General features: G+C 38.6%; 1 protein-coding gene across 2 annotated transcripts in view; it reads left to right on the forward strand.

The window, feature by feature from the left end:
* The window catches only part of unc5ca (unc-5 netrin receptor Ca), a 177,456-nt gene that overhangs the window by 148,672 nt on the left and 9,702 nt on the right, over window positions 1-19,082 (forward strand). For both annotated transcript variants that reach the window (XM_029439626.1, XM_029439627.1), the window contains 5 exons: window positions 6,230-6,421; window positions 11,620-11,837; window positions 13,160-13,295; window positions 14,229-14,316; window positions 17,806-17,974. In XM_029439626.1, coding sequence (XP_029295486.1) covers window positions 6,230-6,421; window positions 11,620-11,837; window positions 13,160-13,295; window positions 14,229-14,316; window positions 17,806-17,974 — 803 coding nt within the window. The remainder of the gene's footprint in view (window positions 1-6,229; window positions 6,422-11,619; window positions 11,838-13,159; window positions 13,296-14,228; window positions 14,317-17,805; window positions 17,975-19,082) is intronic.

Genomic DNA, 19,082 nt, shown 5'->3' on the forward strand with positions numbered 1-19,082 from the left:
AAGATGGATAGACACATTTCCAAATGGCTGCTCGCTTTCTCTCTCAACTGTCTCTCTTCCGTTCATCCCTGCCAGTTACTTGGAGCGGATGTGTGAGCCAGGAGTGCAGTATGGGAGGTGTTTGCATGTTTGTGCCAAGTAAGATCAAAAAGGCAGTTGAATGAGTTTCAAGTAGTGATTGTCCACAGCTCTGCTTTGGATGCAGATCACAGAGAAGATAGAGATGAGCTAAGCTGAGTTATCCTTGTTTCCCACTTCTTCAAATCCGCTCCGTGGCAGATTGGACGGACTCAGAGAATGACAAAAAGATCAGCCAATCGATAGACAGCTATCCGCGCTGACTGAGGGTGAGCTGGGGCTTCTGTTCCACTAGCCCGTGTGTGTGTGTGTAATCAACTGTGGGTGAGAGAGAGAGAGAGAGAGTGTGTCTATCATTTTTGGAATTTCCGGAGCTCCAATGATTTATTAGTCACACACTTTGAGCACACACATGCTGAAGTACGAACTATATGTGACCAAGTTTTTTTGTTTCATTCTTTATCAAGTTTTGCCAATTACAATGCCCATTACTACCGGGCAAAGTGAGGCACAGCATCAGTCAGTCCACACACACATGCACACTAGCTCACTTCCCTCGCTACTCCAAAAGAACTGAATTTGGCTCACAGTGAACATTGGCAAAATAATTTTGGTTTTGCTACCAAAGACCATTTAACTTTGAACACACAACACACACTGTTCAATCTTGCTCTGTAAAGGTAACACTGTCATACAAAATGATAACACATTGCAATAATTTCTTTCAATGTAAAAGATAGAAAGATGGTATGTTGTCAAAAATATAACAAATATTCTACTGTCCTTGAGCCAAATAGCAAGATCTCAAAAAAATATCCAAGAAAATTTGTTTCTGTTCTTGAGGACATATTAATAACAAGAAAGTGCATGCACACACAAGATTTAAAACATATACGATATTGGGAAAAGTACGGCAAATGCCACTGACATACAGCGAGCAAGTGAAAAAAAGGAGACTGTCAAACACTGTATCTCACCTGAGCTGTTGTAAAAATATGATAGACTTTTGTCTATGGGAAGGATGAGAAAGGATGTTGCTCAAAGGGCAGTCTCTCATACATACACATACATACACACCACGGCCTCTGTGTCAGCTGTCTGCAAAGTGTCTAAATTAGATTCTGATGGATCAATATGATATGATCTTTCATATATTCCAATGTTTGGTCACACTTATCTGTACATTATATGTTAGTGTGTGTGTGTGTGTGTTCTGACCTTTAAAACACAACATCCTCCCTCCTATAGAGAGATGTCAGATATTTCACAGACGTAACACTTTTTCAGTTCCTCTCCTATTTTTAATCTAAATCCTATTTAGCCGGCTTGCGGGCGAGTGCTTCGGACGTGAAACTGCTTGTCAGGTTCGCTGGGAGGATAGTTGACTTGCGGATAAAAGTTAATATGGATGTGTGCATGTCTGCCCACGCATTCAGCGTGAGTGTCAGTTCTCGCATGAGAGCCCATGAAAATTAACATAGGTGTGTACCTATTGGTACTTAGTCAGACATGTGCTCCTTCCTCATTCTATCACTGCCAATTTTGTCATTCTGGCTTCACAGAGCAGAGCCTTGGGCTACGCTTAGATACACACAGAGGTCCAAAGACATTATTCATTCATCTGGGTTTGATCAAAAGTGCACACCCACGTTCAGCCCCTTTTTCAGCCCTTTTCGTGTCAGAAAATATGCCTATTATGCAAGGCTGTCAGACAATACAAAAACATCAGAACTAAAGAATTGACAGTTTTCAAGCAAAGCAGCACTTTTGTTTTTTATGTAGAGCCTCAATAAAATGAAAGACCTAAGAAGTAGACATATACAGCGAACAGAGAGGACTTGAGTTCAGGAGAAAATATATTCTACATTAGTGCCAGTTTTCAATTAAAAAAAAAAATTATTCAAAAAATGTCATTGTGCATTCAAAGAGAATGGAGCTGAAATGCAAAGTCAATCCATCAAAGTAATTGTACTGCATGTTCATGCAGCAACTAACTTCTAATCGTCTTTTTAAACAAAATAATATTCAAACTAAATTGTTCATAGTCTTTCATGGATTGTGTGAAGTAATTGACTCAGAAGATTCTTTAATTCTCAGTTCTATATTTATATTTGTTATTCCATTCATTTCCTCGAAACATCATTTTAGTGTGAATCCTATTTGCATAAGAACTGGATTACCAATAACTGATTGGTGCAATAACGTGTGGAACATTGTGGCTCTTTGCAGCACATTAACTGTATGTAGCATTTCAATAATGGATAAATGAGCATGTATTGTAATGTTGTTGCTACTACTTAAGCACCATTTGGCAATGAATTTGCTTGATGTTTGCCTTAGTCTAAATTGTGTGTGACATTTACTTTTAAGGTGAAAGCCACAATGGAAATGTAGGACAGAAAAACAACACGAAAACAGAAAAAAGTGAACATTTAAAGAAAAATAACAAACATTTGGAATCCTGCAGTTATATGTAGGTTACTCAGGCAGGTAGAAGCTCTAATGGGACGAGCTGTTTCATTCATCTACAAATCAAACAGATGGAGACAGAGACACAGGGAGTCGGAGAGAGAGGTGTGAGTTATGGATGGAGAGGAAGATCTGAGAGAGATGGGATATAAACTGATAGACAGTGAAGAAAGGATTTTTAAGCCCACTGGTATAAAACACGTTACACTTAGTACACACAGCAAGCCATAGCCTAGATGCTTATTCCAAAGTGTCCTACAATACTCAATAGGAAAATAGAAAGTTTAGAAGTGAAGTTATTTATTTATTTTATATATATAGATGTCTGGCAACCCACATGTTCTGAAGTTATAGACCTTCAAGTAAAAGTAGAAACACGATAAAGATTCCCTAAATAGATGAGGATGATGGTGATCATAATTAAGATCAGGGAGTTGGTACTTAAGAGGATTATCCAATTCTATTCCCCCTTGGCAAGTGCAAGGACCTTGATAACAGGGCAACGTTCTTGCAGCAGTGTCATTTGAGCATATTTACATCACTCTGTTTTGACATCAAAAGGAAACTGCATACGACAAAATCCATAGGAGTTCAACTTTGGAGATTTAAAGGTGGTGCTCTATCTTTGAGATAAATGTAATGAACATATATGTGGCGGTGTTTAAATAAAACAAACATCCCACGATGTCATACATCTTCACAAGTTTAGCACTGGAACTAATGATTATTATTGATTAATGTGTCAGATATTCTCGGTTAAGTTGTTTTGTCTATAAAATGTAAGAAAGAAATGCCCATCACAATTTCCCAGGGCCATAAGTGACGTATTCACATGTTGTAGTCCAACACGCAAAGATACTCTCTTTATTTTATTCTTACATAAGACAAAGAAAAGCAGGAAATCCTCACATTTGAGAAGTTGGATCCAGTGAATACAGTATGTGGCATTTCTGCTTGGAAACATATTAAACGATCTAAATAGCTGATTGATTTTCTGACGATGTTAATAGATTAATGGAAAGTTAGAATTGTTGTTGCGGTTAAGTAAAAGGTAGAAAAAGTTTAAATATTACCTTTTGAAAAAAAATACAAAATACAGTTTCACAAGGGCTTGAAAACACTGGTAGTGTCCATAGTTTTCTGTGTCCTGGACCAAGTGCCCAGAGACATTTGGATCATCTCAGTCACAGACTTAATTAAGAGGGACATGCTTTTGCCCTCATACGCTCAGCTCCCTGGAGACACCAGAAGTGGTTCATAGCTCCCTCAAGTGGTAAATGAGTAACTAACACCATCAGGTGTGACCTCTCTTCTGTGAATATGTGTATCATGCTTAGGCATATGTTCGTGTGAATGTTTGTGTGCCTCATCAAAGGATTCCTTCATGCATAATCAAGCTCATGCTTTCTGAACTTGTTCTGATGTGACAACAGCAAATCCTTAAATGACTCAGGCTGTTTGTAGCTAAAAGCCTGTTATCTGCCTCTCAACTTTAAGGGCAGATTAGAAGGAGCATTCCTATACTTTTATGCCTTCTTCTTAATAGCTGCAGACAAATCCCTTCCTACTAGCTACAGAGGATGTGATTATACGAGGAGGGCTAAGTGTGAGTCTACTCAAAAAAGTTTCACAGACGCTTTCCTTTTAAATATGTAGGATTTATTGTTTGTCTGCTTTGAAGTTCAAGTGCATTTTTACTTATTTTGCCCTGTTTTCCTCTTTTTATGCTGTTATCACCTCTCTCCTCTTCTCTCCTCTCTCCTTTCTTCTCCTTCTCCTCCTCTCCTTTCTTCTCCTCTCCTTTCTCCTCCTCTCCTCTCCTTTCTCCTCCTCTCCTTTCCTCTCCTTTCTTCTCCTCTCCTTTCTTCTCCTCTCCTTTCCTCTCCTCTATTCTCCTCTCTTCTCCTCTCCTTTCCTCTCCTTTATTTTCCTCTCCTTTCTTATCATTCTCCTCTCCTTTCTTCTCCTCTCCTTTCCTTTCCTTTCCTTTCTTCTCCTTTCCTCTCCTCTCATTTCCTCTCCTTTCTTATCCTCTCCTCTCCTCTCATTTCATCTCCTTTCTTATCCTCTCCTCTCCTCTCCTTTCTTCTCCTCTCCTTTCCTCTCCTCTCCTTTCCTCTCCTTTCCTCTCCTTTCCACTCCTCTCCTTTCTTCTCATTCTCCTCTCCTTTCTTCTCATCTCCTTTCTTCTCCTTGTCCTCTCCTTTCTTCTCCTCTCCTTTCGTCTCCTCTCCTTTCCTCTCCTTTCATCTCCTCTCATTTCTTCTCCTCTCCTCTCATTTATTCTCCTCTCCTTTCTTCTCATCTCCTTTCTTCTCCTCTCCTTTCTTCTCATGTCCTCTCCTTTCTTCTCCTTCTCCTCTCCTTTCTTCTCCTCTCCTCTCATTTCTTCTCCTCTCTTCTTCTCTCCTCTCCTTTCTTGTCCTTCTTCCTCTCCTTTCCCCTTCTCTCCTTTCTTCTTCTCCTCTCTTCTCATTTCTTCTCCTCTCCTCTTCTTTCTTCTCCTTCTCCTCTCATTTCTTCTCATCTCATCTCCTTTCTTCTCCTTCTCCTCTCCTTCTCCTTCCTCCTCTCCTTCTCCTCTCCTTTCTTCTCATCTCCTTTCTTCTCCTTCGCCTCTCCTTCTCCTCTCCTTCTCCTCTCCTTTCTTCTCATCTCCTTTCTTCTCCTTCGCCTCTCCTTCTCCTCTCCTTCTCCTCTCCTTCTCCTCTCCTCTCCTCTCCTTTCTTCTCCTCTCCTCTCCTTTCTTCTCCTCTCCTCTCATTTCTTCTCCTCTCTTCTCCTCTCCTCTCCTTTATTCTCCTCTCCTCTCTGCTCTGTATTGTGCCCTACTTGTTTCCTCTCATCTTCCCTACTTCCTTATTCTCTTTTTTCTATGCTTCTTTTATTCTCTTTATTTAACTCCCCTTCCCTTTTTTATTCACTCCTCATCTGCTTGTGAGTCCTTTTCCCCCCCCCATATTCTTCTCCACTTATCGTTATTCCCTGTTATTACTTCCTCATCATTCTTCCCGTGTTCTTAAATTGTCTCCTCTCATCCTTTACTCATTTCCTCTCCACTTCATCCTTAAGCTTAGCTCAAACTGTACCTTTAACCACTCACATCACCCATCACTTAAAATGTTCTGCATTAAAATATGGATCATTAATGACAGTTGCACCGCTGTTCTCACTGAAATAAGATTAAAGTCTCAGCCGGATTGAAAAAGGATGTTAGGACCCTTGTAAAATAATTAACAGCCGTATTAAGTTTTAAGAGTTGCTAGCGTTCTTTTCTTTTTTATGAAAGAGGTCTCTGTTTCTCTTTACCTCTGTCTAGACTCTAGACAAATGATCATATTACACAAGCTGGGGGGCTATTTGAAAGTTTTATTTGAATGCAACATAACCTCTACACCTAAGATGGGTGGTCTGGGGTGAAAGTGAAATTGTTGAACCCAAATTAAGAATGACGGGGAGCCATATCAGGTTAATTTGAAGCCTGCAGCACATGTAATCGTGTTTTATAAATATAATTATATTCTCTGCCACTGCCTTGCTGCTCCAGTTATCCTTGTTGTAGCTGTTTATTGCCACTTTCCTTCCTGATGTACATTTCCTCTTAAGAAGATATTTAGTTTCATGCTTCACAATATCTGTCCATCTATAATTATATCTCTGTTCCTGTTTGTGTCCCCTCTAGCTGCTCCAAGTACAGATGATGTGGCGCTCTACGTGGGCATTGTCATCGCGGTGATTATGTGCCTGGTCATCTCGGTCATCGTGGCGCTCTTTGTCTATCGCAAGACACACCGTGACTTTGACTCGGACATTATCGACACCTCGGCACTAAATGGAGGCTTCCAGTCTGTTAATATCAAAACAGCCAGATCAGGTAAGGAATGTCACAGGAAATGACTTATGACCCAGGGTGGAGGAGAGAATACTGGAGTACCAGACTCCTGTTGCTTTAACTTAACATCTGTTTCACTGCCCTCTCTGGTTGAAAATGTTAAGCCTGTTGTACCTGTAATCACAGGTGATGTCATGGTTTCCTGGAGGGCTCTGGGTGATGTTCACGGGGTGTTTAGTCATTTTCTAAATAGTAAATGTCAGATTACATAAAAACATAAGTTACAGACTCTGAGACCGTTAGGGAAAGTACAGTACTTTACTTTCAATAAAGAAAGTACAGTACATCTAATGACCTTAAACTGTATGTAGGAAGTGGTCACCGTCACCCATTGCTTTGTGGTTTTGAAGCCTTGAATTTGCCGTTCTGTGGCGTCGTCATCTTGTTTTTTTTGCATCCAGATGTGACACGAGAGGGTGGAACAAAGTACAACCACACGCTGAGCAAGACATTTTTAGGCGACTATAATGTACATAAAGTTACAATTAACTTTCACAAACTAAAAACACTGTGAAAGGGTTAAAGTTGTAAGATGAAAACATGGACAACACGTGGTAATGATCCGTCAATCACAAGGTAGCCCCGCCTTAAAGAATATAACTCTAAATTAATTTACAAAATGAACATAATGCTGTATTGTAGAAGACTTAAAACTAGTGTTTTGGTGGGTTGAGAGCAAGGGCCTCTTTCTTACACTCTCTCAGTGGGTGGACTACAAATTATATTATATAATGGGATCAAGGATAGATATATATATAGAGATAGAAGGTAGGTAGATAGATAGATAGATAGATAGATTGATTGATTGATTGATTGATTGATTGATTGATTGATTGATTGATTGATTGATAGATATTGATTGAAATAATTGTACCTGCTCTGTCGTCCCTGAGGCTTTTATGCCAGCATCATTTTGTGTATCTGCTCAGCCTCCGGCTGCCAATCTTGGCTGCTTTGAATGAATCTCTGTCTCTACCAGAGACCACTCTCCTTCATCAAGGAGTCTCTCTCTGCCATTCTCCTTCTCTGTCTGACTCCTCCTTTCTCTCCCTTCCCATCTGCACATTCAGGTCAATCACATTTCCTGTTTATCAGCATCCTCCTCTCTCCGTTTCTGTGTCTCTGTCTTTCCCTCGTCCTGTCTCCGTCTCTCTCCCATCACAGTGACTACTACTGCAACAGACACTCCCTCCCTGTTTGTCTTCCTGTTAAAGTGGAGCCATCTTTCACTCTCCTCTGTCTGTGTTGTCATTTCCCCCTCTCTGTCTTTGGGAAATGGATGAGACAACAAGAAGCACACAGCCACACACACTTGTACACTTGTGCGCATGCATTCGATAGCTTACTGGAAATGCCCAGATTGGACATGAAATGTGGATAAATCAGGGATCAGTCTACGGGCGCCATGAACTTCTGACTTTTCCTATAACATTCTTTATTGGGCAAATAAATGAAAAATAAAATCAATAATCCTTGCAAACATGCTCAGCAGTGCATCTATGTAGGCAGTGGGCACATACACAAACAGACTCAAACACTCCCACAAATGTAAATGAAATACTGTGCTCAGACTGGTACTATACTTATACTTATCCTTCATAGTACTTGATAGTCTCCATTTTAGAAAGGGATTAGATATATAACACAGAGTTTGTGTTAATCAAGTTCAGTAACATCTACAAACTACAATTCTGTGCAACTCTAAACACCTTTTAACAGGATACTTAAATAGGTCGCTGTCAGTGGTCAGCTGTGGGAGGATTGTTCAATTCAAAACTCGGTATCCAGTAAAAACAGGAGAGTGATGTCAGAGGATGCAAAACACAGCAAGATAAAGTTGTATGTGTGCATGCATGTGCATGTCTGTGTGTGTGCAAGGGTGAAACTTTATCAGCAAAGCATTACGATGCTTGTCACTCTGCGTCGAGGGACCATCTACGATTACTATTAATGAAGAATTATCTCCCTGCATCTCTCTCTCTCTGTCACCCTCTGACTATTTCTCTCTCTCTCTTTTCTCTCTCTCTCTTCTCTCTCTCTCTTCTCTCTCCCCCTCTCTCCCTCTCTCTCTTTTTTCCTCTCACACACTCTGTGGCTTTCCGTTAGCTGTTAATTAAATTTCAGCAGGGATGATTTGGCAGGAATACCCGCTGGCTTTAAGGGTAAACAGCCTTGTGATAGAGAGAGGAAAAGAGTGATGGGTGACAGTGTGTGTGTGTGTGTGTGTGTGTGTGTGTGTGTGTGTGTGTGTGTGTGTGTGTGTGTGTGTGTGTGGTGTGTGTGTGTGTGTGTGTGAGTGTGTGTGTGTGTGTGTGTGTGTGTGTGTGTTTTAAAATTAGAATGGATGGGCTCGTGGAGGGAACGACAGGATTTCAGGCTCTACGGCCAAAAAATTGAGCCTGGTGTGAACAAATCTGGAATTGTTCTCAGTAGGTCATTTGCCTTCCTGTGATCCCAATTCTAATTAAATCTTAGATATTTGTTGGATTTTCTGTATTGTTTATTTAGAAGTAAACTGTACACGTTGTTCTGTCCTTAGAATTGTGTTGAACTCTAAAGGGTTGTGGCGAGAACAAAACTAGACTTGATTTGCTTTGGTTAAGTAAATCCCAATAGAAGATTTACTATTTGTTGATATTGCCAACTGTCTTATTATTACTATCAGTAGCACTTGGCTGCAGCATCTTTCCAAGAAGGAAGTGAGGATTACATTCTGACAGACCAAAGAAACTTAAGTTAAAGATATAAAGCATTACTATTAATTTCACTGCTCAAGGTTTTTAGAGACCAACATCTCATTAAGTCCTGTATTTAAGTCAGGAAGGTTAGTCTAATAATGGAGGGATTTCTAAAGGTAGTTGCATTTTAAACCTGAAATCAACATACTGTTAACAGTACTTGAATGTTGCATGTACATGTTTAGTATACCATACTGTAGGGCAGTCCCAGAAAGTCTTATTTATCCATCCCAACTGATATAATCCCCATATACTCACTGCATGTGGCATGTATGTTTGTGCTGTGGGTGTACACTTTAGTGTATGACTTGTTGAGTGCTTTTTTAGTATATATGTTTTACATTGCAGATGTGTGCGTGTGTGTGTGTGTGTGTGCGTGCGTATAAGTGGGATGCTTGAGTGTTTGCTTATATGATCAACATGAAAAGTTTCCACCATTAGTATCAGCTGTGACAACTCAAGAATAGCAGTTTATCTCTTATAATTGTACAGATAACTCACATAAGACATTATTCCTCTTACAAATAAAAATGGGGATTTGCTGACCAGGAGTGAATTGTGGCTAAAGTTAGCAAACTGATGTACATTTTTACATTTACTGACTCCTGTTATTATATTTTAACATGTCCCATATGAGCATGATGACAAACTATATCTTAAGAGAATCTCAGAAGGTTAAGACAAATTCAATATTGGATTGTATTGACTGTAATTGCCACTGCAAAAATGACAAAGTCTTACTTTAAGCTTTTAATAATACATGCAAACATTTTGACCAGGTTGAGATTCGTTTGTGGACTGATTTTAATAATAATAATAATAATAATACTAATAATAATAATAATAAGCTTTATTTGTATAGCACCTTTCATACAAGAATTGCAGCCCAAAGTGCTTCACAGCATAAACATAACAATTAGTACAAGATTAGACAGAATAAGAGCATTTATAGTACAATAATCACAGTGTTGATGTGAATGAGTCTGAAGTACCATTATAAAAATAGCAGAATTAAAATAGTATAAAATAACATTGGCACATCATTCTTGTAAATGTTACTATCAGGGCCATATTTTTGAAAGGTAAAGAGATATAAAATGTCACCATTAAAAGGCTAAGGTAAAGAGATATAAAATATCACCATTAAAAGGCTAAGGTAAAGAGATATAAAATATCACCATTAAAAGGCTAAGGTAAAGAGATATAAAATGTCACCATTAAAAGGCTAAGGTAAAGAGATATGAAATATCACCTTTAAAAGGCTAAGGTAAAGAGATATGAAATATCACCTTTAAAAGGCTAAGGTAAAGAGATATAAAATATCACCATTAAAAGGCTAAGGTAAAGAGATATAAAATATCACCATTAAAAGGCTAAGGTAAAGAGATATAAAATATCACCATTAAAAGGCTAAAGTAAAAATATATGTTTTTAGCTTACTTTTGAAGATATTGAGCGAGTGTTTGCATTAATATTGCACATTGTATATTGTCTTGCTTGTTCTATTTTAAATAAACTAGATATATTTACATGATGATAAACACCATGATTTATGGATAATGAGGGTAAAAAGGCTGCTTTTTAGAATACAGTACATCCAGTATAACAGGATGAGTGTTAAATAACTGAACCCAAATACAGTAGATCAGTCTTAACAAATTGCCACAGTCAATTAACGCTGTCATGTTTTGTGGTAAATATGCCCGGTGGGTTTTGTCACTCAGATTTAAATTGTGACATAGTTAGCATTTTGAAAATAGACAGAGATGTGATTAGCGTGACAGCTTCTTTGATTGTGTGGGTGAAGTCAGTCGTTGATAACATTTTGAAAAGCTTAGCGGATAACATGTCATGAAGCTATACTTTTATATACTTGTTTCGTTATTATACAATGTGAAGTAAGGTCAATTTTGAAATCAGTGAATTAGTTTTGATAAGGTACAGATTCAAATAGAATCTTTTAAACTTTAAAAATATGGAAATATATATTTTTTTTTAGATGAAGTCTGAGCATCGCCCTCAAAGTCCTCTCTCTCGCTCTCTCTCTCTCTCTCTCTCTCTCTCTCTCTCTCTCTCTCTCTCTCTCTCTCTCTCTCTCAACCATGACTAGTCCTTCATCCAGGTCATGCCCCTGTGTACTGCAATGTATCATGCCAGACACTGATACCTTATCAGCAGCCTTGCCTTCTCTCGTCTTACTCCCCTTCTTCCTGCTCACTGATCTACAAGTTCCCCACATCTGTCCTATATTGCAGCCATGTGTTACAGTTTATACTGTTGAGAATATAAAGTATCTAGCTGTCTCTCTCTGTCTCAGGCACAACTTTCTCTGACCCCATCAGCTGTTAGCAGAACAATCAAGCATTCTTAAAGACAAGTGCTATTCATGTTGCCATTCATTCCTCCCCCCCTCTCTCTCTCTCTTCCACTCCATCCCTCTAGCTGATCTATTGACAGCTCCTCCTGACTTGACAAATGCAGCTGCCATGTATCGTGGTCCAGTGTATGCCCTCCACGATGTTTCGGATAAAATCCCAATGACCAACTCCCCGCTGTTGGATCCTCTTCCCAACTTGAAGATCAAAGTGTACAACTCTTCCGGTCTGGTCACACCGCAGGACGACCTCGGGGGGGACTTCACATCCAAACTGTCTCCTAAGGTAAAAAATAATGAATGTATCCCTCAATCTGACATCAGTATCTTTCATCCACTTCTATACATTTTGACTGTAAAATATTCTGTATGAGCGCAGAAGGATTTTGAAATATTTCCTCCTGAAGTGAGGTTACACTGCAGAGGCATAGTGAGAAGTTCTGAAATACTAGTATTCCCAGTCACATCAATACAAATACAAACACCATTAGTATACATGCAGCTCAGTGCCCCAGTTTCTTCCCTCTGCTCTGTCAACTACATGGCATGCATACCAGAGTCAGTTGTCACAATTCAGATGAAGCCGCTCCGTTTCATCACTGCACCTGTCTTGAGGCTGCATGAGCACTGAACTCACTATCTTTGAGCTCCACATGTCAGTGGCACTTTTCTTTGATGATTGTGTCTGTTATTATCTGTGTTCTTTTTAATTGTGGAGTTTTAGACTTCCTGACTGACCTTGTCTCGCTAATTTGAGAATATGTGTTGCTCTCTTTAACATAGTGAAGCAAGTTCTTGTCAGCTTTGTGTGATGTGGAGTAAACTACTGAATGTTAAGCCCCTATTTTACATCTCACAGTGGACATTTTGATAAAGGGAAATGCAAAGCAGGTCATATTTCTCCACTCACCCTAAGGTGGTTTCATAGGTCTACTTTAAATCTGCCCTCTTTTCAAAGCCTACCAGCTCAGCCCTATGGCAGATGCAGATTGTCTCTGTAGCATTTTACTTAATGGTTATCAAGAAAACATGAGGGAAAAACAGAAATCATCTTGATGAACGCAGTAAAATTGTAGTGGAAAAGAGAGCCTTAACATATTCCTCTTTCAATGCTAATCAGCCAGGCAAAAATACAACTGCAATGACCTATACAGCCTGAGATTGGCCTTGCACACTGAAACTTCTCTGGACCTCCATGAGCTTTTGGTTTCATCATCTTGCATCCTCCACAGATCATGGATACAGCTTGCTTTTATGCATAAGGGTACACGCTGTAGTATACAGTGTATACCTATGATCAAGGCCTGCCCTGAATAAAAGTCTAACTCACTAATTTAACAAAACATCCAAATGACCTTGAATACATTTTCACTAACCCCATTATTAAAAAGAAGGATTTTTAACTTCTACTCAGGTAATTCTCATGTCATAGAGGTGCAACAGTGTGATTTGTATTTGATAACTGTATTGCCCAGCCACGTATGTTTTATTTACCATGTGATACCTTCAGACTTCCAGTTCATCCGGTCTCTGCTGACCAGCTACATACCCAATACTGTCTGGTATAGCATGTGTTCTTATCATTATCTGTTGTCTTTTGATTCCCAGGTAACTCAGTCTCTGTTGGATAACAGCGACACCATGAATCTGCGCAACCAGAGCTTGGCCCGAACACGAGACCCTTCCTGTACCGCTCATGGATCCTTCAACAACCAGGGAGGACACCTCATCGTACCCAACTCTGGTAAACCTTCCACACACACTTAACATGCATCGGGTTACTGTCTGATGATGATGTCTCACTGTGAACACTGTGTACAAAGTCCATGGGAAGATGCGAGAGGGCGCAAATACATTTCTGATGATTACAAAGAACACATGAATTATACATAACAACTAATGAGCTGCTATAGATAGTAATCCTTAATTAAGATAAGATAAGACAAGATAGAACTTTATTTATCCCGAGGGAAATTGTTACAACAGTTGCAATACAGAGTAGGAAACAGTATAAGATATGCAAAACAAAAATGACACTACAAATAGTGCAACATGTTTTATACAGATATATATAGAACAATTTAAGAATAAGCTTCGATGAGATGGGGTAAGGTGCAATATTCAACAAGATGAGGTAAGGTGCAGTATTTGGCAAAGAAACAACATCAAATTACAAGATAAAAATGACCAAATCAAACTAAGTTTGAAGAGGGAAAGGAGAAAGTGAGAGAGCATGCATTTCCTGTGCTAAACGTTGACCACATACAACAAGTTCATAGCTAGAACTGCACAGTCAACATAATACAAAAAAACTGCCTTGAGATGTTCTACCTAGACGCTACTTAGTTTAGAAAGAAAAGAGCGTTCATTAGACTTTTGTTAGGACTTAAAAGCGGTGTGCAGACAGATGTAATGAATAATGTAACTTGCTGATAAGAAGCAGCTCTCAGAAACGATACAAGGTTGCAGCACAATTCACTTGATGATATATTTAAGTTAAAGTTTCACACAGGTCACCTTTTAAAAATGATTATTCAATAATGAATCATAATGATAAAGTTATAATGGGTTGCACATTTAATAATTCAGTTGTGCCTGTTGAAATGAATAAATCCAGTGATGAAACTCATTACGTCTGCCTCCATCCATCCTGCTGCCCCTGTCCTCCCTCCTGTAGGTGTGAGTTTGTTGGTTCCAGCGGGTGCTGTTCCTCAGGGTAGGGTGTACGAGATGTATGTGACTGTGCACAGGAAGGACAGCTTGAGGTAAGTTTTGTCTCTTTTTCCCTCACATTTGTTTATCTTTGTGGCTTTTTTCACTGCATTGTTCCCTGTTGTCGCCATTGTTCTCTTTATCTCTGCATCTCACTCTGTGTTCTTTTTATTTTCTTTGTTATTCTTTGTCTACACTTCTCCGTCTCTCTCCTGTGCAGCGACTTTCCAGACCTGCTTGTATGGTTGCATGGGGAGGCTTTCACAGTGTGGCATGGGTTTAGGATGCACAGCAGTGGATGAATCATTTGTATTTATAGTGAATAGAGCTTCTATGAACACATTCTGTTTGTGATTCATTTACCAGAAATCAGTTAATACCACAAATGTCCTATATTAGTGCCAACGTTAAAGTTGAGAAGATTACAAGGGATTTTTTAACACGTTAGTTATTACCTACTTAACATTATAATCTGTAGAGTAATCCACATCATTTACATAGTGAATCAATGTTCAGCGAATCAATGCTATTACCCAAAGCTCATAACACCCATTATGTAAAGAAGTGTGAAACTTATGTTGACTACACTGCGACAATAGATTTTGTCCTCACTTCATGCCCTGTTGTAGATCCAAAAAACAAATGACAAGCTTTTGACAGCATATGCAAAGAGATTGCTGTTTCCACAGTAACTAACAGATCAGTGGTTATTTTTGGGATTACTATAATCCTGTTACATGTACTATAATCCTTTACTCCCAAACCCTGTGCATGAATGAGGTAAAGCTATCTGTGGGACATGAGAGACGAGGGACAAGGGAGAAAATGTCTATATTCCAGCTGTGTTATAAAATATAATTGATGCAAATTTGGGAAAATTATCATCACTATTTGAAAATGACCTAGCTCCATAAAATGCTCACAATATGGAAAAACTAATTAAACTGCCTTCACGCATGTGACTATATATATATATTTATATTTATTTATTTATATATTTATTTATATATATATATATATATATATATATGTATATATTATATTTATTATTTATATATATATATATATATTTATATATATATATATATATATATATTATATTATTTATTATATATATATATATATGTATATATATATATTATATATATATATATATATATTATATTTATTTATTATATATAATATAATATTATATTATTTATATATATAATATAATATATATATATATATATATTATATATTTATTTATTTATTTATTTATCATACTGTTAACATTTAAGAGATGATTTCATCAGACAGAGTCAGTATATATTTGGAATGTGTCTGGTGAGCCAAACAATTTCTCACATGGGGGGGGGTATTCAGTGCAAATGGTTTGGTTTTTATTCAGTTTTCAGATATCCGTGTCTTAGATTTCTCAATCCAATAAAATGGATATGAATGAATTTAGTTTGTTCCAATAATAACTGTTTGCTGCGAGTATTGTGTATTATCCAATGTAACAATGACACTGGTTCTGGAAGGACACATTGCTTTTCAACATAGTTACTTAATGCTGTGAGCACTACACACTTAAGTTAATTCACCTTCATTGTATTTGAGGTTGCAGCAAAATGTTTAGAATCTCTAATCTGTCTCAAAAACTGGGGAAAATATATCCAGTGGTAGTATTTGCATGGCTTGATACCACAAGGGGTAAGTAAGGAAATGGGTTCGTTAATAATTTGGATGAACCAACTCTGAGAGCTGTGCCTGGTTGCTCAGGCTAAGGTTGACCTTAAATGGTGATCTAAGAATGGCTTCCAATTAGTTGCATAATTGTTTGCCCTTAGCTACTTAAATATCCCCATATGTGTGATAAAATAATCTTAGTATTTTCCTCAGAAACTTTTAAGGGACCCCTACCAGTCTCTCAAAAGTGAAATAATGTGTGGAAAATAAGACAATGGCTGAATTTATGGACGACGTGCAACTTTTTAAAGATTATAGATCTGACTGTCAATCTATCTTCAATATTATTTTGTATATATTATATTATACATACAAATATTTTAATAAATATAATATTCTAGCATTCTCATCTTCTGTCCAATTTGACTTTCTTTTTGTATTCTCTTTTGTTGTCCCTTTTGGAGAAGCTGGCTAACACTGACAATAAGGCTGTCAAGTAACTATAAAGGATCATGATGGTGTGTGTGATTCATAACCACGTAGGCTGAAGTGCACCTGTGCTGTATTATGACAGTAACTACCATGAAAGCCTAAACTCTTTCATGCAACACTCATAAATGAAACCCTGAGCTTATATATATATTTTGCATAAGGGACAAGCTTTGAAACTTAAGGTGGTTTTAGGACACTTGTTATAGTTCATGTATTCTATCCCATTCATCTGTTCTAGCTTATCCCCAATCAATAGCAGTCAATAAGAATAAGGCCCCCTGCAGTGTGCTACTGTATTTCTAAGAGTCAAACCTCTTCTCTGTCCTCTGTCTTCCTCACAGTCAATAGCTGCCTAGCAAAAATCACATGGCTATATTGACTTGCCTCAGCAATACTTGGCGAGCTAAAGTCACGTGGATTAGCTCATTTAGATGTAACCCTCAGGTGTATGATAAAAGATACATAACCTTTAAAATCAATAACACTGTCATTCATTAAGGGCTGACCCTAACTGTGCATTAAGGAAGTCAAAGGGTGCTGTTACAGTTTGAGGCGGCTGATTTTTATCTGTTAGCTTCTTCTACTCATGGCTTGTAGACCCATCATGAGTCAATAATGAGCTCCAACTGTCGAATCGATAATACCGCTAAGGATCACTGTTGAAATTAAAATCCATCCGTCTGTATGGGCTTTTTTCCCAGTCAATAAATATCTTCAGCTACTTGAGGGAAGAAAACAGCTGGATAATGGATTGGACAGGAGAACGCAGACATTTTCATATTTAACTTTTGTTTAAGAAAGTGGGTATACTTTTAAATGTACTAATGAAAAAAGACTTATTTAAGATTATGAAATATTGATACTCATGATGTATAATCTCACATGTATTCACAGTAGAAGAGCCTGCAGTATTCTGTCGCTGTACTGTAATATACATTAGGTAGCAAGTGCTTGAGGTTCCAGTACTTGAGTTTACTGTGGAAAGCAGGAGAGCCTGTAGCCTGCACTCATTTATTTGCTGCCCATGAGCTGTGAACTACTGACTCCAGCTGAGGCCCAACTGAAGCCCCGCTGACTACACTAATCATCCTCTGATTGATTTTTGTGTGCTTCTCTGCTCTGATCTGTTTTATTCCCTGATATTTTCATCTGCCATAAGCGTATCTATTTTACTTTAACCTAACTGTCCAGCTGCTTTCTTTATTATACCAGCTGACTATTTCCATATATGAACAGTATGAAAAATAAAACAGACCAGAAGTAAACTCAATACAGCGTTCTGCAATTGATGCGCACGCAAACTGGTAGCCAACAGTGCAGCCCTGCTGTCGCTCTTTTCTAAAGAATCATCTCACCTCGGTGTTATCGGTCTTTTCCAGACCCCCGGTGGAGGACATCCAGACAGTGCTGAGCCCAGTGGTGAGTTGTGGACCTCCAGGAGCCCTTCTAACCAGACCAGTGATCCTCACCATCCACCACTGTGCCGACAACGTCCAGGAAGACTGGCTCATACAGCTGAAGAACCAACTGGCTATGGGAGAGTGGGAGGTGAGTGTGCAACATTGTATCTTTTGTGTTTTGTTGCTCTGTTTCTAGTGAGCCATTATGTGCAACTTCTAAATGAACCTCCAGAGAGAGAAGCTTTCACTTTCTTGCCAACAAATAGTGTTTTAAAGAGATGCACAAACATGCACAGCAGCTAAATAATCCAAACATAAAGAAGTCTTTATACGATGCATTTACTCAAAATGAACACCTGCACACAGTCGTGGCCAAATAATTAATACACAGTCATGTACACAGTTTGACTCGTACAGTATATATATATATATATATATATATATATACACAGACATGCGTGCACACATACATTATCGTCTTCTCCCTGAAGAATAGCCCGCAATACACATACACACAAGCAGTAAAGGGGGGAGAGAAAATTCAGTAAACACAAAGTGCCTACAGGCTAGTAGACAAGCAGGGGGTTGAAGACTCCTATCAGAAGCAATTTGTTATGCTCCTGCCATCCCCTTCTTCTCTCATCTTTCTTCTTATGTTTCTATCCCTCCGTTTTTTCTACCCTTCTCCCTCTCCCTCCTCCCGTGTCCCTCAGCGTGAAGTCTCTACCTCAGCATTCTGTTTCTGTGTGTGCGTGGCTGTGTGTGTGTGTGTGTGTGTGTGTGTATCCGAGTGTGTGGGTGTCGGTGATAAGGCTGTCTTGCAGCATCACTGTGTCTACAAGGCTCCCGTATGCTGTCTTCTGTTGCTTATCACAGCTCAACACAATGTCTCTGCACAATTAGCCATGCATAAGATTGTGTGTGTGTGTGTGTGTGTGTGTGTGTGTGTGTGTGAGAGGGAGAGAGAGACAGAGTGAAGCGGTTGGGTGCAGAGTGGGTAGCGACGAGAAAAATGAAAAGTGGAATTTCATCAGGAAGTCGATTTGTTTTTCTCTTATTGCAGTACAACATTCATTTCCCATCAGAAAGTTTTCCCCAAAACAGGGAGAAGAAGGTAATTGAATTCCTCTCACATCATGGGGGCGCAGCCACAGTTGTGATTACCAGTAATAACAGATTCACCATATTGCTTTTTCTACCCCCTTGTATTGATTTGGCTTGCTCATCTGTAGGAACACAACTCCTCATGAACTGTG

This window comes from Cottoperca gobio, chromosome 9 (genome assembly GCF_900634415.1).
Source record: "Cottoperca gobio chromosome 9, fCotGob3.1, whole genome shotgun sequence".
In the NCBI taxonomy this organism is placed as follows: Eukaryota; Metazoa; Chordata; class Actinopteri; order Perciformes; family Bovichtidae; genus Cottoperca; species Cottoperca gobio.